A 22,356-nucleotide genomic window follows, 5' to 3' on the forward strand; every position below is an offset into this window, starting at 1 on the left:
GGGCCTTACTTTTGCATGGACATTTTCCAACCAGTATTGGTCACTTAGTCATGAAATAAATGTATCCATAATTTTGCTCTTATACTTTTATGTGGACCGTTCATCTTTGACAACCCTTGATTGGTGACATCCAAGCTTTAATTTGCTTTATTGTTTAGTTCCTTATCTTGGCTTCAATTTAAAAAAAGAGGAAATGTAAATGTGAGTCTAAATTGCCCGTAGGTGTGAGTGTGCGAGTGAATGGTGTGTGTGCCCTGTGATGGACTGGCGACCTGTCCAGGGTGTATTCCTGCCTTTCGCCCAATGTATGCTGGGATAGGCTCCAGCCCCCCTGCGACTCTGATCTGGATAAGCGGGTTCAGATAATGGATGGATGGATGGATGGATGGATGGAAATGTAAATTTGTCCCTGTACCTCTTTTCATTTTATTTTTACATAGAGCAGTATATGAGAGGCATAATATATTAGACCTATACTCATAGCTTTGTGTAGGCGTACCATGTATTGTAATGCAATGGTGAAAGAGATGGCTCATTCATTCCTCAAAATGTAATAGACATGATCGCGGCGATCACTAATGTTTAATCTCTCGTCGACCTAGTAATTCATATATGTTAATGATTTGTGTACGATCGTGAATTTTTCTCCATTTTTAATATTAATCGACAATGACAGAAATGTCGAACAAATTGGGGTCAGTGCTGTGGCACGGCAGTTGTCTGTCAAACACAGTTACAGTTAAACTTTTGGCGCTAGGTGGCGGTAGCTTACATTTTCTTGGTTAAATATTGGTTTGTATGGTGGAAAGCATCGATGGTGCCCGTACATTGTGAATGTTAAAGTTCACGGAATTTTTTTTTTCTTCGAAAATAACGAAATCCTCGGAGTGAGACGGTATGTAACAATGGGATGAACATGTTTTTGTAGCTAGAGCTGGCTGGTGATAGGTCGATAATTCAATTTAAATCGCAAGCTAGTAATTATACTGACTAAAGTTGTAGGAGCGACCCAGTCAGTTAACTTAACGGAATGGTATCAGTCTATTGAACGGTGTATAGCAAAAACAAAAGAATTCACATTGCTGTTACAATACTTTGAGGCAACTGTATATATAGACTTCTAATGCTGTAGCCTATCCACTCAAAGTTATGATGGTTGTATGCATTGGACTGCTGCCACACATTTGGCTGATTTAGATAATTGCATGGATAAGTCGGTCTAATAAAGTAAAGTGTTCCTAATAAAGTACTCGGTATACTTTTAATAACCCCACATTACAACAGTGGCATGCAGAAGAGCATCTTTGAACACACAATGCGTCAAAACTCTGTAAGTGGATATGCTAATGGAGCAGTAAGTGGCTAATGGCCCTGGCTCTGTCTCAGCTGGGCCATGTTAAATGCCGCGTGCGTGGCGTCCGCGGCCCGGGCGGTGCTGGAAATGGTCCAGTTCGACTGGGAGCCGCTGTCTGACGGGGAGCTGGACCAGCGCCTGGACCGTGCCGTGGAGGAGATTCTGGAAGCTGAGCTAATCGAGAAAGCAAGAGCCATTGTTGGGCCAACGTATGTGCTTCAATCGGAGCAAACGGCACCGTTTGGGCAAGCGGAGACTCTGACACACTCACAGCAGCTTGAGCGCCCACTCCCACAGGGGTCTCAGCAGTCACAACCGCCAAGCAATGCAGAGGAAGACAACGGCACAGTCAAGGTAGACCCCCCCTTTATAGTGGATTGAGAACGAATTAAAAACCCCTGAGGAATTTACTGGAGCTAACTGGCATGCTGCTCCTCACAGTTGTGTCTGTTAAAAGTCTCTTTGTCCTCGTGAGCTTTGTTTTTTTACAATGTGTCAATCTTAGTAGGATTTTTCTCTGTGATTCAATGGCTCTAATCGTTTGTGCATATGTTGTAACGTTGCAGCTACATTGTCTACACAGTGCCTTGCAGGCTTGTCTTATCCTGTGGGTTTATGCCATTCTCCCAGTATGTCACAGAGCTCCTCCAGAACTCAGACTCCAGCTACAGCCGGAGCAGGCTGACGGGCAGGGCTCGTCTGTCCCTCCCCCACACGGTGCTCCTGTCGCTCACCCTCCTCTGCACGAGGCAGAGCTACCGGTCCGTCTCCAGCCGCTTCCGCGTGGAGAAAGGGAACATCCACCGTGTCTTCTTCTCCTTCTGCCAACGCGTCAACGCTCTGTCCCCGCAGCAGATCCGCTGGCCCACCGGTGCGTCTGGAAGGGCTGCTCAGTCACCGCATTCATACACACCCGAGTGACCGACCCGTTCATTCACTCACACCCGAGTGACCGACCCGTTCATTCATTCACACACCCGAGTGACCGACCCGTTCATTCATTCACACACCCGAGTGACCGACCCGTTCATTCATTCACACACCCGAGTGACCGACCCGTTCATTCATTCACACACCCGAGTGACCGACCCGTTCATTCATTCACACACCCGAGTGACCGACCCGTTCATTCATTCACACACCCGAGTGACCGACCCGTTCATTCACTCACACACCCGAGTGACCGACCCGTTCATTCACTCACACACCCGAGTGACCGACCCGTTCATTCATTCACACACCCGAGTGACCGACCCGTTCATTCATTCACACACCCGAGTGACCGACCCGTTCATTCATTCACTCGCGCCCGAGTGACCGACCCGTTCATTCACTCACACGCCCGAGTGACCGACCCGTTCATTCACTCACACGCCCGAGTGACCGACCCGTTCATTCACTCACACGCCCGAGTGACCGACCCGTTCATTCACTCACACGCCCGAGTGACCGACCCGTTCATTCACTCACACGCCCGAGTGACCGACCCGTTCATTCACTCACACGCCCGAGTGACCGACCCGTTCATTCACTCACACGCCCGAGTGACCGACCCGTTCATTCACTCACACGCCCGAGTGACCGACCCGTTCATTCACTCACACGCCCGAGTGACCGACCCGTTCATTCACTCACACGCCCGAGTGACCGACCCGTTCATTCTCACACACACACACACACACACACACACACACCCCCCAGTGACCGACTTCAAAAATATGAACCTCACTCAAAAACACACACATGTAGGCTGAAGGATCTAAACAAGGTTAAATGATCAATGTCACATTTTTTTCAGTTGAGTTTATTTGGATTAAATGCTTAAGTTATGTGTGTAGGCATTTTTTAAATCACCATCAGTGTCGCCTAAATATGGGGCAAAACTTCTGGTTGTCTTGAATCTCCAGCCTGTGTGACCCAGAAGGTAACGGGCGCTCAAACTCCACCCTTGAACAGAGACTGGTTTATGGGTGGCCACCCATCTTGGCGATCACATGACACTCCAACGAAAATATGGTAACATTAGCATACAGATGTCACTACCTTGGCCAGCCTGAACGATATAAGGACAGCTGTCCACTGGACATGTTTGTTGAGAGAAGTTATGCCCCATATTTAGAATACGGCTACACAGAAATAATCTCAACCGAAAAGTGTGACAGTACTCCTTTAATCCCTTTCCCTCCCTCAAGATGCAGTTATGAATTCAAAAATCTACCAAATTCATTCAGTAGGGGCAAAAAGTAAATAAATGTAAAGACCTGTTTACGTTGGCCTATGGTAAACTCTGGCTCTCCGATAGCTGCGGGCTTAGATCCACAGTTGGCAGAGCGAGTGAATAAGCAGCGTTGTGATACCAGTCATACGTGATTGCCATGTTTAGTATTTGTTGACCTGGTTGTCTTGGATTTTGCTTGACTAACTTGAGATACTTTTGCGATATTGGCCCCTAAAGAGGCCAGAAAAAAAGGTTTATTTTCTGAAATCCCTGACATACGATCAAAACGTGTCCAGATTTTCACTCGTTACAGAATGCCCCACGTCAACCACAAATGCAGAATTCCTCTCCTTTCCCTCAGCTCTTTTCCCCATTGATCTCTTTTTCCAGGCCAAGAGGCAGTGCCAAACCTGGACTTCCTGTCTGGAACGGAGAGTTTAGAGAACCCTGCAATCCCCAAGGTGTTTGGAATTCTGGGAAGTACTCGCATTCCTATCCGTCTCCCAATCGGGAAGCAGCAGATGGAGGGCGGGGCGCTGGAAGTGAAAAGAATGAAAAAGGAAGTCCATCCCGACTCCTGGCTCAACCTCGAGCTGGTGTGTGATGGCCAGGGAAAGTTTCTGCACTGCAGGATCAGCAAGGGCTCTGACACCGACAGAGCCAGCTCTCTGAGGGACACACTCAAGCAGAACCCCCAAATGCTACCAGAAGGCTCCTGCTTGGTGGCCAGGACAGGGTACCCCCTCTCTGCCCAAATACTGACCCCATACGCCACACAGTCCTCTCCCAGGGAGGATCTGTACAATCGGACCCTGGAAGCCCATTTGGACGTCTTTGATCAGGCAGTGGCCGAGCTCAAAGCTCGCTTCCAGCGGCTGATGTACTTGGACATGGGGAATTTTCAAAGGGCGCATGCAGTGGTGCTGACCGCCTGCATTCTGCACAATGTATTCCTGCAGATGGGAGACAGAGACAGCGTCTCCGACAGGACTCAGAAGGAGGAACGAGAGAATGAGGGGGAAGGAGAGGAGGAGGAGGAGGGTGTGCGAAAGAGGGAGGACATTGCAGATTTGCTGTACAGAGAGATGGAGGCTGGCAGACTTAAATGTGCTTAGGTGCATAGTGTAACATCACGCACAGGAGGAGGCAGGGGTGGAGGGCATTGGATTGTAATACAGAGCGATAATTCGTTTTTCAGGAACACTGAATTAATGGCTTGTTTTTGTTCACTTTGTTGTTTACCTGAATTGTTCTCTTAACAAACTGATTCTGCAAGCAAGATTCAGGTTTTGTGAACCAACAAAAAAAAAAACTGCTATTTTTATATTTTATTAAAAGAAATAAAGAAAAAATACAGTGTGCTCTTCATTGAGTTCCTGCTCAAAAGACACATATTTACAAAGGGACACACCACGTTATCTCAATCTATCCACTGCTCTCGTTTGCTAACTGGGAGTGGTTCTCTTCAGCCAGGTTAGAGATGGCTCTAGCCAGGTTATTGATAGCGTCGATCTTCCTCTCCTCTAAAGCTTTTTGCTGTGCCCAGAGATTCATCTTCCTCTCTTGCAGCTCCAGGTACAATTGTAACACGTCCTGTGGAGGCCGAGACGAATAGGGGGCAGAAGGTAAAGTCGGCGTCGGAAGGATTGGGGTGAATTTTTTAGCCGGTAAAGCCCTGCTCAGTTTACTTCCGTTCAATTTCTTCTGTGCTGCTAGGTCCTCTCGGCTTTTCCCCAGAACGTTGTGCATGGTCTGGAAAAACTCCCAGTGTACGCTTTGAGACCCCAGCCTCTTGGCTCTCTCTGCGTTCTTCCTGTAAGTCGCCAGCATGTTTCTCCATTTTAAATCGCATTCGTAGGCCTTGACGGTAACGTCTTCATTCCCGGCGGACCTGAGGTTAGCCGTCACCCTGTCAGCCACTGTCTCCCAGAGTTTCTTCTTCTTACAGACTGGCTGGTCAAATTCGGAGTCCATAGCCAATCGAGTGCGGACCAACTGCCAGGTGGCTTGCAGAGTCCAGACGAATTCTGCTGTAGGGTGGTAAAATAAAAAGAGGAAAATAATTGTCTTGGGAAAATGATATTCACCAGTTTGCCGACTTTTGATTTGGCGGTTGGCATGGACCTATTGGCCATTTTCCTATACATCTATAAATCATCAACAAATATATGCACTTGCATAGACTTAAGTGTCAGAAATAAGCACATTAATTTCCCGAAGGACTAGTTTATACAAAAGCAACAACAAAAAACTAGATGACACGTTTTTTCTTTTTTTTTTTATCCGTTACTAAAGCCACTGGCTTATTTTTCCGAAATTGCGACCATGCATCGTTGTGGCATTACCGTTTATTGGCCGATAGTATCCTTTACACCCTGATATTAAAAGGGTTGGGCAAAATTTCAAACGTTTTTGGCATTTCAAAATGGAATACATAACATTTTCAATTATTGACCCATTAACTCTACACAAGACGGACTAGTTTTTGAATGCGGTCACGTGAGTGGAAAGTGTACTTTAATAAAGTCTTTATCTGCTGTGTTTTAGGTCTGAGCACTTAGCCTATGGCAGTGGACAATGCTGACAGTTTCACACCTTTCTGTACTGTGCTTGATATTCAGCAGGCCAGTTGAAGGCACGGACTTAATGCCAAATCATTAAATAGCTCTAAACCGATATTATGCTAGTTTTAAACATAACACTTGTCAAATAAAGCGCTGATCTAGCTGTCTTTGAATAAATAAATAAAATTAGGCAACACATTCGCAACGTTACATAGTCACTAACGTTATACGGTGGTTAGCTAAAGCATTTGCTTTCATTTTACTCAAAGGCTAAAAGCTCAGGAATAACATTTATTATACGAGTAGTTCCACTGATTAACATGTTAGCTAGCGAGACAAAACAATTTAAACTTCTGTCAACTTTCCTTGGTGTTTATTGTGTGCTCCCAAAACCGAGTAACGAACCCTTCGCACTAAGTAACAAAAGCGCTAGCCTAACTTACCTCCTTTTGACTTTTCGGGATCCAAATATGAAGCCACCTTTGGATTATCATTGCTCTTTTCAGCGCTCCCTCGTGCTGTTGTTTCAGTGCTTGCCATCGTTTGGTTCACTAGGGAAGACGAAATTTTGTGATTTTTCAGTGGATTTAAACAACACTTATGTGGCACCGGTGATTTGTTTTCTCTACATCAAATACAACGATGATTATAACAACAACCTTATTCGCCTAGGCCCATGTTAAGCGGATTTCACGGAAGTCAAACTGTAATACGCGTTATATGGGAAATGTATTTTCACCTGTAATCTGAATCGAAGTGGGGAGCGATTGGAAAAACTACGATCCCAGAGTGCATTTAATAATACGTAACTGGCGTAGTCTTTTCATGGGAAACGAAGTTATTGAGTACAACAGTAATCGTGGAAACCGACTTTTACTTCGGACCAGTGAGACTTCAAATCCCAGAACATAAAACGCCCACTTCGTAATCATCTTCCCTCCCCCACTTCCCGTTTGTTGTTCAGCAAAAATGGCGTCAGCGTCTATCTAACAGATTGCGTTTGGCCGGAAAAATGCAATATGTCTCTGGATATAGTCAAAGCTAGTAAACATGCATCCGTGGACGAAAAGAAGACGAATTAGTTAGCTATAGAAAGGAAGCAGTCAGTAGAACAGTTTGATATTTGTATGTGTTCGGCGTGTTTACCTCGATCGGCCTAAAATTATTCAGCGAAGGGAGGGGTAGGTAATTGACTACAAGTCCCATCAGCGCGGACACGGTTGTCTCAAGTGGTTAACCCCGGTTTGGTGCATGCCAGTAGATGTAGTTTTATGCCACTCCCAGTGCCCTGGCCTCATTGAACACCGGAGGAAGCGAAATATTTTAAAAGTATTTTGGCAATTTTTATTTTTTAAACTGTTCATTATCTAGCTACAGTAGCTATAACTGTTCAACATAAACGTGACGAAATTATGCATTTTATTTTGGATTTTATTTGATCATTTAGGGCATTTACCATCCATCTGTCTCCCCCAGGGTCTCCCTGCAGTGCCCCGATACCCCGGTCTGTGAGTGGGCTGGAGCGGAGGAGGGAACGCCGTGACGATGTTTGCAGTGCATGGCAGCGGACAGCAAGCCAAGCGGCCGGCGGCCGGGAGAGAGGCGTCCCCCTCTGGCCCAGAGGCCTCGCTGAGCTGGTGTCTGACGCAGCTCTCTCGTGCAGCGAGGGCCCAAGCAGACTGCGGGGGTGAGGAGGACGAGGAGGCGAGCCGGAGGGCTCACGCGGGACTGTGGCGGGCGCTGGTGGCCATCCGTACTCGGCACATCAAAGGGGGCAGCGCGGCAATCGCGCGGTATCGTGCTCGCGGGGGCCTGGGGCCCCTCCTCCAGGTGCTCCGGGCCCCCGGCTGCCACCGCAAGACCCAGGACCTGCTGCTCAGCACCCTGGCCAACTGCTGCACCGAGAGGGAGAGCCGGGAGGAGGTGAGGCCTAGTCCAGTGGGTGTCAGGGTGTTTTTAGGACAGTGGGCTCATTCAGGCCAGTGGGTGTCAGGGTGTTTTTAGGACAGTGGGCTCATTCAGGCCAGTGGGTGTCAGGGTGTTTTTAGGACAGTGGGCTCATACAGGCCAGTGGGTGTCAGGGTGTTTTTAGGACAGTGGGCTCATTCAGGCCAGTGGGTGTCAGGGTGTTTTTAGGACAGTGGGCTCATACAGGCCAGTGGGTGTCAGGGTGTTTTTAGGACAGTGGGCTCATACAGGCCAGTGGGTGTCAGGGTGTTTTTAGGACAGTGGGCTCATACAGGCCAGTGGGTGTCAGGGTGTTTTTAGGACAGTGGGCTCATTCAGGCCAGTGGGTGTCAGGGTGTTTTTAGGACAGTGGGCTCATACAGGCCAGTGGGTGTCAGGGTGTTTTTAGGACAGTGGGCTCATACAGGCCAGTGGGTGTCAGGGTGTTTTTAGGACAGTGGGCTCATTCAGGCCAGTGGGTGTCAGGGTGTTTTTAGGACAGTGGGCTCATACAGGCCAGTGGGTGTCAGGGTGTTTTTAGGACAGTGGGCTCATTCAGGCCAGTGGGTGTCAGGGTGTTTTTAGGACAGTGGGCTCATTCAGGCCAGTGGGTGTCACGGTGTATGCAGTGGGAGTGGACAGAAATGTACTTTTATGTGCTGGCTATTGTTGTTATTCTGTGAGCGATGGTCACCTGGGCCCTAATTTATATGTACGTCACCGACTGTGTTAGATTGTTGATGTTTTGGTACAAAGTCAGGACGTTCGATTTCATAAAAGGATTTCACAGTTTAGATTGGCTTGTTACTGGGGCAATGGGGTCTTAAGTATAAACCTGCAAAAACCTAGGTTCAGGGCTAATTTAGGTGGGCTCTATATAAACCACTTGGTGAAAACACACTCGGAGAGCAGAAATTAGCTCAGGTGAGCTCAGCTCAGCGAGCCTCTTGTCGATGAACAAGCTATCATTGTAAGAGCGTTTAGAAGTGAATGTGTTTTTTCAGAACATGACTTTTTACGCTATCTTTATGAGCGCCTTTGATTTCGTTGTGAATCATTTAATAGTGCACATGAAAAGTTAAGACCCTGCAGACACCGTATTTCGCTCTCGAACAGGTACATTTTTACACACGTGGCGCCGCTGAAAATATAATAAACTTTATTTGTCCGTACGTTTCTTTATTTGTCCACATACAGTGCAGGTAAAAATGATATCATTTTGGAGAAAGTTTCACGTTATCAACAAATACATTTTTCCACAGTATTCCCAAATGTCCTTTGAGGTTAACCACTTGTCCATTATGGTGTACAAGTTATTGGTAACAAATTTAATATTTTATTTTAAGAAGACATTGAATTCTATTATTTCATCTTCCCAGTGCATCGGAAGATGATATCATTTAATGTTCCATTGTGCTGGCATTATCAGAAAGCTTTCATTTTTAAGGCTCAGGCTATGATTGATTTCTGAGCAAAAACAACATACGTTAAAAATATTGCTTTGTGCAAGCCCCCAAAATAATTTTATCGTGTGCACCCAAGATGCATTTTTGGAATTTGGTGGGCTCCATCGTACAGGATCATGCTCCGTCAATTTTCATGTGGGCAGAGCCCCGCCTTCCCTTTGTCTATATACGGAGAATGATCCTGTTTTTGGCATGCGATTCATCTACCCTTTATAGCAGAAGAAAGGCAGAATGTAATTAATCAGATTTGACACTTGATGCATCAAAAGGATAGATTGTTCAAGTGACATATCTGAAATAGGGCCCGGCACTGCAGTCATTCTCTCTCTCAATTTCAAAGTGCTTTTTTCGCATGACATATACACTCACTGAGCACTTTATTAGGTAGACCTGTACTCCCGCTTGTTAATGCAAATATTTAACCAGCCAATCATGTAGCAGCAACTAAATGCATAAAAGCATGCAGCCATGGTAAAGTGGTTCAGCTGTTTTTCAGACCAAATGTCAGAACTGGTGCCAGACAGGGTGGTGGGGGCGACATGGCTCAGGCAGTAAGAGCAGTCGTCTGGCAGTCGGAGGGTTGCCAGTTCGATCCCCCGCCCGGGCTGTGTCAAAGTGTCCCTGAGCAAGACACCTAACCCCCAAATGCTCCTGACGAGCTGGTCAGGGCCTTGCATGGCAGCCAATCGCCGTTGGTGTGTGAGTGTGTGTATGAATGGGTGAATGGAGAAGCATCAATTGTACAGCGCTTTGGATAAAGGCGCTATATAAATGCCTGCCATTTACCATTTACCATTTGGTTTGAGTATCTCAGAAACTGCTGATGTCCTGGGAGTTTCACACACAACAGTCTCTAGAGTTTGTAGTGGGTTGAGCGAAAAACAAAAAACATCCACTGAGCAGCAGTTCAACGGAGAAAGCTCAAAAGCTGATAGGAAGGTGACAATAATGCAAATAACCACACATAACAACAATGGTATGCAGAAGAGCATCTCTGAACACACAACACATCAAACCTCTTTAGTGGATGACCAATAAGTCTAAAAATAAGTCTTATGAATACCTAATAAAGTGCTCACTGAATGTATATACACTTGTGCTGCCAAAGCAGAGGTTATATAATAAAACTACAACATGGGTCACAGATTATGGATGGAAAATTGTGTGTATGATCGGATGGAAAGTGATGTTAGATGTGTGTGTCTGTCTGTCTGTGTGTGGGTGCGTGCATGCATGCATCTGTGTGTGTATACAAAAATAGTGCCGTGAGGATGCAGCAATCTTTGTTTTCCCCGAATAAGGAGGGTATCTTGTCCATCAGGTTTGTTATGTAATTGGGGACATTATTGGCTTTTATTTATTGTGAATTTGGTCAAATTTAGCACATTCTCCCAAGAAGTGTTTCTGTTTCAATTTTAGTGTCTTTACATTGTTTACATGTCTTTACATTTCTCCCTGTGCCCCCCCACCCCCCCACCCCACCAGGTACGGAAACTGGGAGGAATTGGCCTCGTGGGTGAGTTGGTGTGATTGGGAGTGTGCACCTGAAGTGTGAGTTTGCTGTGATTGTGTTTGTGTGCACCTGAAGTGTGAGTTTGCTGTGATTGTGTTTGTGTGCACCTGAAGTGTAACAGTGTGCTGTGATTGTGTTTGTGTGCACCTGAAGTGTAACATTGTGCTGTGATTGGGTTTGTATGCACCTGAAGTGTGATTTTGCTGCAATTGTGTTTGTGTGCACCTGCAGTGTAACATTGTGCTATGATTGTGTGTGCATCTAAAGTGTGACTGTTTGCTGCGATTGTGTTAATGTGTGCACCTGAAGTGTAACTGTGTGCTGTGATTGTGTGCACCTGAAGTGTAACAGTGATTGTGTTTGTGTGCACCTGAAGTGTGACTGTTTGCTGTGATTGTGTTTGTGTGCACCTGAAGTGTGAATTTGCTGTGATTGTGTTTGTGTGCACCTGAAGTGTAACATTGTGCTGTGATTGTGCTTGTGTGCACCTGAAGTGTGAAAGTTTGCTGTGATTGTGTGTTCCTGAAGTGTGATTGTTTGCTGTGATTGTGTTTGTGTGCACCTGAAGTGTAACATTGTGCTGTGATTGGGTTTGTGTGCACCTGAAGTGTAACATTGTACTGTGATTGTGCTTGTGTGCACCTGAAGTGTGAAAGTTTGCTGTGATTGTGTTTGTGTGCACCTGAAGTGTAACATTGTGCTGTGATTGTGCTTGTGTGCACCTGAAGTGTGAAAGTTTGCTGTGATTGTGTGTTCCTGAAGTGTGATTGTTTGCTGTGATTGTGTTTGTGTGCACATGAAGTGTAACATTGTACTGTGATTGTGCTTGTGTGCACCTGAAGTGTGAAAGTTTGCTGTGATTGTGTTTGTGTGCACCTGAAGTGTAACATTGTGCTGTGATTGTGCTTGTGTGCACCTGAAGTGTGAAAGTTTGCTGTGATTGTGTTTGTGTGCACCTGAAGTGTAACATTGTGCTGTGATTGGGTTTGTGTGCACCTGAAGTGTGAGTTTTCTGTGATTGTGTTTGTGTGCACCTGAAGTGTGAAAGTGTGCTGCGATTGTGTTTGTGTGCACCTGAAGTGTGAAAGTGTGCTGTGATTGTGTTTGTGTGCACCTGAAGTGTGAAAGTTTGCTGTGATTGTGTGTCTGTGCAGTGGCGGTGCTGAACAATGTTCCTGTTGAGACTGTACAAAACCGTGCAGCCCGGGCCCTTGGGAACTTGGCCATTGACCCAGAGAACTCTGCCCTCATCCACTCAGCCGGTCAGTATGAATCACAGCCTGTTTGTCTGTTCTATTCCCAATCTGCCCCTGCCCTGGGGCCCCACTGTTTCTGTGCCTGTTTCTAATGATTCAGCTTCAGGAGTGTGTAATGTCTCTGAATCAGCTTCAGGTGTCTGCAATGTCTCTCATTCAGTTTCAGAATTTCTTTATGATTGAGTTTCAGAAGTGTGAAATGTATATATTGGTATATATCTTTTGCCACCACTGTGTCCACTTTCGAGTTGATGTTTATTCATACCTGTCACTGATGGCAGATGTGAGGTCACCGCTTCTGTACACATGGTGTACAGAAAAGCACAATTCAAAGAAAAGGTTGGCTTAGATGCCTTGTATTTACAAAAGAAAACAGAGAACAACAGAGAACATTGACACAAAACAAGGCTAACATGGCAAGAAATCAGAGAAATCACAAAATGTATTTAAGGAACTAATACAATGCATCACAGATATGGCCATACCTGTGGGTTAGGCCCCCTGGTGGACAGCACCTCCATGTGCCTTCATGGCACCACACAGTATGGCCCGGGAGGGTGTTGTTAACGGCTGGATGGTGCATGAGCTTGCTCTTATTACTCATGCAGTGAAAATTGTAATTCATTCTTCTTTTTCTCTTTAACAGGTGGTGTAGCTCCTCTCATCCTCTGTCTTTCCCCTCCCCCCTCCTCCTCCTCCTCCTCCTCCTCCTCCCCTCCCCCCACATCCTCCTCCACCACTCCTCCCTCCACCCCCATAGCTCCTCCCTCCCCCAGGCTGGAGTGTGCCCAATCGGCTGCCCGCACCCTGCTGTACCTGTCCGACACGCCGTGTCACCGGCTGTCCTTGCTGTCGCAGGGTGCGCTCCCTGCCCTGGCCCTGCTGACGGGGCCCCAGTACCCCAGCGGGCTGCGGCGGGCCTGTCTGCGGGCCCTGGGCGAGCTCACCCGGGGCTGCAGCACTGAGTGCGCCCGGGAGGTGTCCCGCTGTGGGGCCCTGGCGGCATTGGGGCCCCAGGCCCTGGACCAGAGTGCCCGGCCCCTGGGGGAGATGGCGCTGAAGACCCTGGCCAACCTGTGCACCCAGGCCTGCCTGCGGCCACTTGTGGGCTCCCTTGGCGTCATCCACAGATTCGTAGAAGAGGTGAGGAGATCTCCGGGGAAGTCAGGGACGTTCTTCAGAGCGCTCTGCCTGTGCTGCAAGGAGGCGGTCAACCGGGCCAAAGTCAAGGAGAGTGGCGGCCTAGAGGTCCTGATTGGCTTCCTCTCCGCCAATCAGAGCCACCCTCTGTCCCGAATGGCCGTCTTGGCCTTCGTCGACTTTGTTTACGATGAACTGGCCATGGAGCAGCTCCAAGGGCTTGGGCTGGTGCCGCTGCTGGTCTCCAGATTGGTCGCTTTGGCTAAAGGGGAGGAGACAGCTGTGGGAGAGGTGGACACACCCCTTCTGTCCTGCCCGTCAGAGCTGATGGACACGTCTTGCTTCGACTCCTTTGACTTCCCCCCTCCTGAGGGGCACAGAAGAGAGGAGGGGAAGGAGCAGGCCCAGGGGTCCTCCAGCTTTCTCAGTTTGAGGTGAGCGAGCCTGCATCCATCTTTCTGTTGCACTGACCAGAGGGAATGCTCAAATATTGGAGAAGAAGTGTTGTGGGGTTTGAACAGTTTGGGTAACAAAATCGAAAACTACAAGAAAAGGGTCAAAGAAAGCACGGTATTATGGGAGAGAGAAGTTGGTCAGTCCGCACTTGTTTTAATCCATATTTGTGGATACAGTGGTTATTAACCTCCTGTCTCTCCCTTAGGTCCTGGCTGCTGTCAGAGGGGCTGATTTCCTCTGAGGGGGAGCTGCTGTCTCCTTCAGGAGGAGGGGATGGAAACTGGAGAAGCCTGTGCGCCTCCTTCTCTCCTCCTGCTCCCCTCTCTGACGGGCTGTCCCCTCTCCCGTGTCCCTCTCCCAGCCTGGCTGTCCCACTGCAGTCATCCACCCCTAACCTCACCCTGAACCCCAACCCCGTCCTCCCGTCTTCGTACCACAAACGATCTGCCTCCACCCCTATCCCCCTTCCCCCCTCAGCCCCCAAGCCTGTCTCCTCTCCCCCCTCCCAGCCTTCCCCCTCTCCCAAAAAACAGGCCCAAACCCGCTCCGGCGCCCCCCTTCCCGAAACCCCTCCCTTTTCCCAGCACCCCTTCCACCCCGAGCCCTGGACGAGCGAGTCCCCGATCCTGCTCCTGCTGTCTCGCTTCTCACAGTGCGAGGACCCCAGTGCCGCGCTCATCCACGCAGGCATTCTCCCCGGCCTGCTGTATTACCTCACGCAGCGCCAGGACCCCAGCGCTAGGTGCTTCCGCATGCTGGTCCGCCTGAGCTGCAACCCCAACTGCCTGCAGGGTCTGGTGAAGACTGGGGCAGCGGCCCTCATTCGGCTCCGCCTCTGTCTCAGAGAGGGCCTGAGGGACAGGGATGGACAGACAGACAGAGTTAAGGCCAGCACACGCCAGCTGGGTGAGTCTCTACAATCCCATCTACAGTGAATTCAGCTGCTTCCCACCATGATTAATGCCATCTCATAGAACACATACCCTGGCCTGACAATTCTTCCTGACTATGTCCTCAACTAAAGACTCCCCACACTCTCTTAGGTTCTCAACTAAAGGCTCCCCACACTGTCTTAGGTCCTCAACTAAAGAGTCCCCACACTCTCTTAGGTCCTCAACTAAAGACCCCCCACACTCTCTTAGGTCCTCAACTAAAGACCCCCCACACTCTCTTAGGTCCTCAACTAAAGACTCCCCACACTCTCTTAGGTCCTCAACTAAAGACTCCCCACACTCTCTTAGGTCCTCAACTAAAGAACCCCCGCGCTCTCTTATGTCCTCAACTAAAGACCCCCCACATCTTAACGCATTCGATAAAGGTGTGGAACGCTGTACTAAAAAAGTTTTTGAGGTATAACAGTTTTACAGCTTATTCTCCTATTAGGAACAACCTGTCTCTATTGTCAGGAGGACAGCCTTTCTCTATCCCACATCACTCTTATTTATTTTATTTGCATCTTCATTCTATACTTTGCGCCAATAAGTTACCACTAGATTCAGCGCTTCCCATCCATCCTGCCATAAAATTGCTAAAATTGCCAATAGAAGTGTGGTAACCATAGACTATTGTTGGCAGCATTCACTGCGGCTAAGAAGACTATTCTTCTGGCATGCTTTTCTCCAGATATTTCTTATATAAATGCGTGGTCGTGTTCCAAACTATTGCTACTTTTGAAAGATCCTCTGCAAGATTAAATGGTGCTTCTGTGAGGACTGTTACGTCATGGACCACAATTATCGGATACATTTGAGAGCTGCTAGTGTAACAGTGTATTTATGTTTTGTGTGTGCACACTGATTTTGATAACATTTTGGCAATGTATATTATGTATGCACCTATGAATAGATTAATTTTGATCTGTATTCCCAGTCCTCAACTAAACACCCCCCTTACACTCTTAGGTCCTCAGCTAAAGACCCCCCCCCCCCCACACTCTCTTAGGTCCTCAGCTAAAGACCCCCCCCCCCCCCCCCCCCACACACTCTCCCTGTCCCTAGTTTAAAACCAGAGGAGATGATAATCTGGGGCTCATGTGTCTGGAATAATCTGCCACATTTTTACATTTTAAGGCTTCTGACTCGGTGTCATCATTTAAACCGGTCATCAGCAGTCTTTTATTTAGGTCTTTCTTTTCAAGTTTGTGTAAATATTTACTGTATTACTGTTTCGCTCTGTGTTTATTGTCTTTATTAAAATATGTACCAATTTTAATACTGCTATAGACAGTAGACTTGGCTAGATGTACTTGAAGTATAACTGGAACAGCAAGTGACAGTGTTTTGGTCACTCAATGACCAAAATGGCTCCGGTAATGAAACAAGCATTAACGTGGCTCGGCATTTTACACTCGGCAACAAACAGGGCGAACCAAGTTATCGCATCATCCTATCTATGCCTGTGAGTTGCATATGTTAACGTTATACATTTGCTATTAATTAATACAACTTTCTTAACTCAAATCACTTGGCTTTCTTCTCTATCACTGTCACTTTCCCTGAGGAGGCCGGTCGGGGGGCAGTTTCTCAGCTCCAGTTTCAGTGTTGTGCGTATCGGACTCACGCAAAGCAACACACTGTCGCAGATCATTGGTTACATGCGCAGCGCTTCAGTTGATTGACCAACAAGACATTTTTGAATCTCAACAGAACCACTTTGGTTGGCGTTTTTTAACAGACGGTCTTGGCCATTGTGGCAGCTGGTGAAATCCCTGCCCTGATGACTGACCTTGTAAAGAGAGCCCGTGTCTAACTTGAGAGCATGTGTGGGTAAGAGAGTGTCATGCCTTAAAATCTGAAGGTATGACAGTAACAGACAGAATTCTATAGGCTGTTTGATTGTGATGCCTCTTGCCCTCTGGGTAATGTGAAGCAGAGACTCTCGGGGTGTCTCTGACCATGTCTGTTCTCTGCGTTTCAGGAAAGACTCTGCTCAGTAACCTGCGGGTACAGTGCGAGTCCAACTTCGGCTCCGGAGTCCTGAGCCACATCATGCTGTCTGGTTCTGATGTGGACAGACTGTATTGCACGCTCAGCTTGCCTCTTATAACTGGGTAAGGGAATGTTTTGCTCAAAACTATATCCCCCAATGTGTAGTTCTGAGGGGTGGAAGGTTTATCAGCATCCTGTTTACATTACAGTGAAGTTGAAAGGTAGATGAGTGTAGTTGGTAGACATGGCAGGGTGCATTGAGGGTCTCTGAATTGAGTTTCTTCCCTTCCAGTAACAAACTCCTGCAGAAGAAACTGCTCCTGGACAGCGGGGCCCTACAGTCTGCTTTGGAACACATTGGTTGTCATGACGACAGTAAGGACCACACCCTTGGATTCTGGAAGTCACTTGCCAGTTGGCTGCACCCTCCTCAGCCGACCACTCCTGGATGTCTGCATTCTCTGTATTTCTCCCTCCTCACAGAATGTCTGTCCTGCTTGATAGGACAGCCCAAATTGGAACCGGACAAACAAAGCACCTGGTTGAGCTCTGGGACAAGCATGGGCATGTTACCAAATAATGATAACATCCCGTTAATCTCAGAAAGTCACTTGCCCCCACCATTTAAAAAGCCTTGTCTGATTGACCGTTGCCCCTACCTTGACTCGGACTTTGACGTCATCTTCCTGCTGGACGATGGCAGTCAGTTTGCAGCCAGTGAGGACGCTGTTGCCCAGGGAGATGGATCAGTAAGGGTTGGGTCAGAGTATTTCCGGGCCTTGCTCAAGGGCGGGTTTGGGGAGGCACAGAGGAGGAGTGGGGAGGGGATTCCTATAAGGGATGTAACAGCCAAAATGTTGTTGCCTGTCTTACACTACCTGCATGGGTGTTGTGTGTCTCCCAGAGGGGGCAGATTGGACAAGAGGACAGATGAAGTTGGACAGTGTCGGAAGGAGTCTGGTGGACATTGTGTGGTTTTGGAATCACTTGCACTGGGGGGGCTGGGGAAGAGGAGTGAGGGGGAGATGTGCTCGGGAGAGGGGGAGGGGTTTCAGAACACCCCGTTGGCTGGAGCGATGGCGGGGGCCAGTAGGTTTCTGGTGTCTGGGCTGCAGGAAGAGCTGGAGGCCTTGTGTACATCCCTGCTCCAGTCCCTCAGCGCTCCGCGGCCCGTTCCCGAAATGCGTCAGGCTTCAGAGGACACCGAGAGGCGCCCCGTTTCTAAAGCACACTGTCAGCTCCAAGCAAACAAAACCAACTGTGCTGGCAACAGTGGGCTGGAACCAACCTGTGGGAGAGGGAATGGGAAAGATTTGAGCTCAGAATCAGGTGCTGACTTTGAGGTGCTGGTAGAACCCAGGAAGCAAGCTGTAGGCTCGGGGGCACAGCAAGGTGGTTCAGAGCAGAGCGGGAGCGAGCTTTTCAGTGGAAAAGAGTCCGATGTGGGAACAAGACAAAAACCAAAAACTCAGTGCATCTTAAATTTGGCATGTCAGGCACAGCTTAGTGTCGGAACTGCCTTTAAGACCAGTGATCTCCCACTCGACAGTAGAATAGCATGGGGATCTGGAACAAGATTAAATTCAGAATCTGCAAACTTTTTGCTAAACCATGCAAGCTCAGGGTCTCCCACAAAGTTAAACGGCCCGCTTGATCAGGAGGATGAGGGTGTGGTAGTCACTGCATCATCAGGCAACTCTGAACTGCAACATGAAACTCCTTCCATGGAGAGTGGTACAGGGTTAGCCAGCAATGAGGATGCTAGGCCTAGGATGGGTTCAGGAGAAAGCTCACATGCCAATCCAGGTACAGGATCCCCAACCCAGCCAGTCAGTATGAGAAAAAACAAATTAAACTCTGGGTCTAGATCAAATTCCGAGTCAGTCAATGTGTCAGGAATGAAGTCCGACTCACAGTGGTTAACAGATCCAGTTCCAGATTTCAAGCCTCACTATGGCATTAGTCAGGACTCAAAACCAGGTTCAAGGCGAACATCTGCACTAGACCGTGAAACCGAGAAACCTTCTAGGGCTACGTCCAAGTCCTGCTGGATGTTGGATCGTCGCCCTGGCGTGAAATTAGGCTCCGCCCTTCAGAAAGATGGTGCTTCTGATTTGGAGACAGATTCTCATAGTCCAGATCCTACACCAGAACCAGACAGCACATCTTCTACAAGATCAGACCAGGTCTCTGGATCACAGTTTCAGGAGAACTTGAAAGCATCCTCTCTGTCAGACATTAAATTAGCCAAACCCTCAGGACCCAAATTAGATTTGAGCTCAAGGCTTGAAAGCACACCAGACACAGAACTTTGCTCCCCTGAAGCCCCAAGTTTGGCACCCAGTCTTCTGTCTGATGTGGATTGTGAGAAACAATCGCTCTTGGTCAACCTGCCAGAACTTTACCACTTTTCACAGCTCCATAACTACCCCCGATTGCGTCAGATGTCCCTCTCTGTGTTGCTGTGGCGACAGAGAACCTCCCCCCAGCTGCCCCCCTCCCTGGCTGCAGATTGTATGTTTAAACTGGCTAGAGGGTCGCACTGCATCAAAACCCTAAAACAAGACCTCCTACTTCTGGTAACTGGGGTGCTAAGCTAAGGCCACAACAGAAGGGGATGTGTTTTTCCACTGGTTAACATGTGAGTTGTAAGTAGTGTCATCGTATGTAGATTATATACAGATGTGATCATATCTACATGCCTATATCCTTTCTTTGCAAGGGGCCAACTATTAAGAGGCATTAAGCTGGTAGTGGGATTGGGGAATAGGCAGCAAGACTGTACCGAAGAGGCAGCAGTGCTGAAGAGGCAGCAGTGTGCTTGTGGGTTAGGGCTCCACAATATATCAAATCACTGTATTTTTAAGTGTAATAATAACTGCTACCATATATGTGATCATGTGATTTGTTTGTTTCTTCTGTCACATGGAAGCAGCAATGCCTTGCGGCTGATTGGCTGTCTTATCGGCACCCACTTGATCTCAGTGATGTTTTTTCTGGGAGCATATCACATAACCTCTTGTGTTTGAATTACTACCGCATCTAGTATGAGTCTAAAGATGCCCTTTATGCCACATGATACCAGTTATTGTTATTACCTTCTCAATACATTTAGTGCTTACAGGGCTCCATGTGCATAGTGCATACAGGGACTCCATGTGGGTAGTGCTTATGGGGACTCCATGTGGGTAGTGCTTATGGGGACTCCATGTGGGTAGTGCTTACAGGGACTCCATGTGGGTTGTGCATACAGGGACTCCATGTGGGTTGTGCATACAGGGACTCCATGCGGGTAGTGCTTATGGGGACTCCATGTAGGTAGTGCTTATGGGGACTCCAGGTGGGTAGTGCTTACAGGGCTCCATGTGCGTAGTGCATACAGGGACTCCATGTGCGTAGTGCATACAGGGACTCCATGCGGGTAGTGCTTACAGGGACTCCATGTGGGTTGTGCATACAGGGACTCCATGTGGGTAGTGCTTACAGGGCTCCATGTGCGTAGTGCATACAGGGACTCCATGTGCGTAGTGCATACAGGGACTCCATGCGGGTAGTGCTTACAGGGACTCCATGTGGGTTGTGCATACAGGGACTCCATGTGGGTAGTGCTTACAGGGCTCCATGTGCGTAGTGCATACAGGGACTCCATGTGGGTAGTGCTTACGGGGACCAGGAGTACTCCATGTGCCACCAGAAGGGGCTCAGTCAGTGTGCCCTGGAGCTTGGTAACGTGCTTCATTAGTGGGCCTGATGAAGAGAGCGCTTTGGGGACATGGGAATCATGCAGTGCAGCACTTACTAGTCATGCATATTTGTTTATAAAAACATTATTGAAATCAAGTGTTAATAACACGGATAGAATAATATGATTTTTTTATTTCGTTTATTTTGTTCAGTAAAGTCCCTGATTCATTATTTGAATGATACACACAACCACTTCTGGGCCAAATGCTCTTGTTCAAATGACAATACCGACTGTTCTAAACAGAGAGAAAATGGGCATTGAAAAATATATTGTTTCCCATTGTCAGTTTATTCTCTCAATAAATATCTACAGACCATGCTGTCTTTGTCTGATATTTGCATACATCTGATGGGTTAGTGTTTGTTGCTATAACATAAATATTGTTGTACTGGAACGTGAAATTATTGACATACTTAACATATAATCACAGTACCCACCCTCGTTATATAATCCACAGTACTTAAGTGGAGGGAGTCTTGAAAGGAAAAGGCATGGTAGAGAACAGCTTGTTAACCTTGTTTGTTAACCTGCTACAGCCAATTATCTGTTTTCCATTCCAAATATGGTCCAAGGCATCGACGTAGCAGGCATTTATTCTCAAACTCTGTAATCTGCCACAGTAGTAGGGAGAGAAAGCTAGTGAATAGGAATCCATAACCAAATCAGCTGTTGAAACTATTGATATCAGTCAATGGTATAAAACATTAAAGTTCAACCAGTATGAACGGGCATTAGAAGACCACTCCGTACAGCACATACATTCAGGTCCATAAATATTGGGACACCGACACAATTCTCATCTTTTTGGCTCTATACACCACCACAATGGATTTGAAATGAAACGAACAAGATGTGCTTTAACTGCAGACTTTCAGCTTTAATTTGAGGGTATTTACATCCAAGTCAGGTGAACGTGTAGGAATTACAACAGTTTGTATATGTGCCTCCCACTTTTTAAGGGACCAAAAGTAACGGGACAAACTAACAATCATCAATCAAACTTTCACTTTTTAATACTTGGTTGCAAATCCTTTGCAGTCAATTACAGCCTTAAGTCTGGAATGCATAGACATCACCAGACGCTGGGTTTCATCCCTGGTGATGCTCTGCCAGGCCTCTACTGCAACTGTCTTCAGTTCCTGCTTGTTCTTCGGGCATTTTCCCTTCAGTTTTGTCTTCAGCAAGTGAAATGCATGTTCAATCAGATTCAGGTCGGGTGATTGACTTGGACATTGCATAACATTCCACTTCTTTGCCTTAAAAAACTCTTTGGTTGCTTTCGCAGTATGCTTCGGGTCATTGTCCATCTGCACTGTGAAGCGCCGTCCAATGAGTTCTGAAGCGTTTGGCTGAATATGAGCAGATAACTTCACACTTCAGAATTCATCCTGCTGCTTTTGTCAGCAGTCACATCATCAATAAATACAAGGGAACCAGTTCCATTGGCAGCCATACATGCCCACGCCATGACACTACCACCACCATTCTTCACTGATGAGGTGGTATGTTTTGGATCACGAGTAGTTCCTTTCCTTCTCCATACTCTTCTCTTCCCATCATTCTGGTACAAGTTAATCTTTGTCTCATCTGTCCATAGGATGTTGTTCCAGAACTGTAAAGGCTTTTTTAGATGTTGTTTGGCAAACTCTAATCTGGTCTTCCTGTTTTTGAGGCTCACCAATGGTTTACATCTTGTGGTGAACCCTCTGTATTCATTCTGGTGAAGTCTTCTCTTGATTGTTGACTTTGACACACATACACCTATCTCCT

At 47.4% G+C, this 22,356-nt stretch overlaps 3 protein-coding genes across 8 annotated transcripts; 2 read left to right on the forward strand and 1 right to left on the reverse strand.

Annotated features, from left to right (window-relative positions):
* The first annotated feature begins 738 nt into the window (after window positions 1–738).
* On the forward strand, window positions 739–4,892 carry LOC133113901 (putative nuclease HARBI1). Its single transcript, XM_061223030.1, has 4 exons — window positions 739–895; window positions 1,387–1,708; window positions 1,985–2,225; window positions 3,963–4,892. Exons 2-4 carry the CDS (start codon window positions 1,394–1,396, stop codon window positions 4,685–4,687), a joined length of 1,281 nt encoding a protein of 426 aa, XP_061079014.1. The 5' UTR covers window positions 739–895; window positions 1,387–1,393; the 3' UTR covers window positions 4,688–4,892.
* On the reverse strand, window positions 4,888–7,029 carry si:dkey-66i24.7 (uncharacterized). Of its 3 annotated transcripts, none has more exons than XM_061223032.1 (3): window positions 6,876–7,029; window positions 6,580–6,687; window positions 4,888–5,602 (listed from the first exon to the last, which is right to left on the reverse strand). In XM_061223032.1, the coding sequence occupies exons 2-3, from the start codon at window positions 6,674–6,676 to the stop codon at window positions 4,998–5,000; spliced, it is 702 nt and encodes a 233-aa protein (XP_061079016.1). In that variant the 5' UTR covers window positions 6,677–6,687; window positions 6,876–7,029; the 3' UTR covers window positions 4,888–4,997. The 3 variants fall into 3 exon arrangements, with proteins under 3 accessions (XP_061079016.1, XP_061079017.1, XP_061079015.1); XM_061223033.1 differs by lacking the exon at window positions 6,876–7,029 and adding an exon at window positions 6,796–6,843; XM_061223031.1 differs by lacking the exon at window positions 6,876–7,029 and having other exon boundaries at window positions 6,580–6,789.
* On the forward strand, window positions 5,973–20,902 carry armc5 (armadillo repeat containing 5). Of its 4 annotated transcripts, none has more exons than XM_061223028.1 (8): window positions 5,973–6,071; window positions 7,613–8,059; window positions 11,035–11,065; window positions 12,217–12,324; window positions 12,965–13,892; window positions 14,120–14,820; window positions 16,831–16,963; window positions 17,134–20,902. In XM_061223028.1, the coding sequence occupies exons 2-8, from the start codon at window positions 7,682–7,684 to the stop codon at window positions 19,439–19,441; spliced, it is 4,587 nt and encodes a 1,528-aa protein (XP_061079012.1). In that variant the 5' UTR covers window positions 5,973–6,071; window positions 7,613–7,681; the 3' UTR covers window positions 19,442–20,902. The 4 variants fall into 4 exon arrangements, with proteins under 4 accessions (XP_061079012.1, XP_061079009.1, XP_061079013.1 ...); XM_061223025.1 differs by lacking the exon at window positions 5,973–6,071 and adding an exon at window positions 7,075–7,465; XM_061223029.1 differs by lacking the exon at window positions 5,973–6,071 and adding an exon at window positions 7,075–7,465 and having other exon boundaries at window positions 13,079–13,892.
* The last annotated feature ends 1,454 nt before the right edge of the window (window positions 20,903–22,356 follow it).

The sequence above is a fragment of the Conger conger genome, chromosome 16, assembly GCF_963514075.1.
Source record: "Conger conger chromosome 16, fConCon1.1, whole genome shotgun sequence".
In the NCBI taxonomy this organism is placed as follows: domain Eukaryota; kingdom Metazoa; phylum Chordata; class Actinopteri; order Anguilliformes; family Congridae; genus Conger; species Conger conger.

Coding starts and splice junctions, on each gene's coding strand:
- armc5 (XM_061223028.1), top strand. CDS start 7,682: ATGTTTGCAGTGCATGGCAGCGGACAGCAAGCCAAGCGGCCGGCGGCC. Junction 12,325..12,964: donor TGCCCTCATCCACTCAGCCG/GTCAGTATGAAT, acceptor TCTCTTTAACAG/GTGGTGTAGCTCCTCTCATC. Junction 14,821..16,830: donor GGCCAGCACACGCCAGCTGG/GTGAGTCTCTAC, acceptor TCTGCGTTTCAG/GAAAGACTCTGCTCAGTAAC.
- si:dkey-66i24.7 (XM_061223032.1), bottom strand. CDS start 6,676: ATGGCAAGCACTGAAACAACAGCACGAGGGAGCGCTGAAAAGAGCAAT. Junction 5,603..6,579: donor TCCCGAAAAGTCAAAAGGAG/GTAAGTTAGGCT, acceptor ACCACCCTACAG/CAGAATTCGTCTGGACTCTG.
- LOC133113901 (XM_061223030.1), top strand. CDS start 1,394: ATGTTAAATGCCGCGTGCGTGGCGTCCGCGGCCCGGGCGGTGCTGGAA. Junction 1,709..1,984: donor AAGACAACGGCACAGTCAAG/GTAGACCCCCCC, acceptor CCATTCTCCCAG/TATGTCACAGAGCTCCTCCA. Junction 2,226..3,962: donor GCAGATCCGCTGGCCCACCG/GTGCGTCTGGAA, acceptor CTCTTTTTCCAG/GCCAAGAGGCAGTGCCAAAC.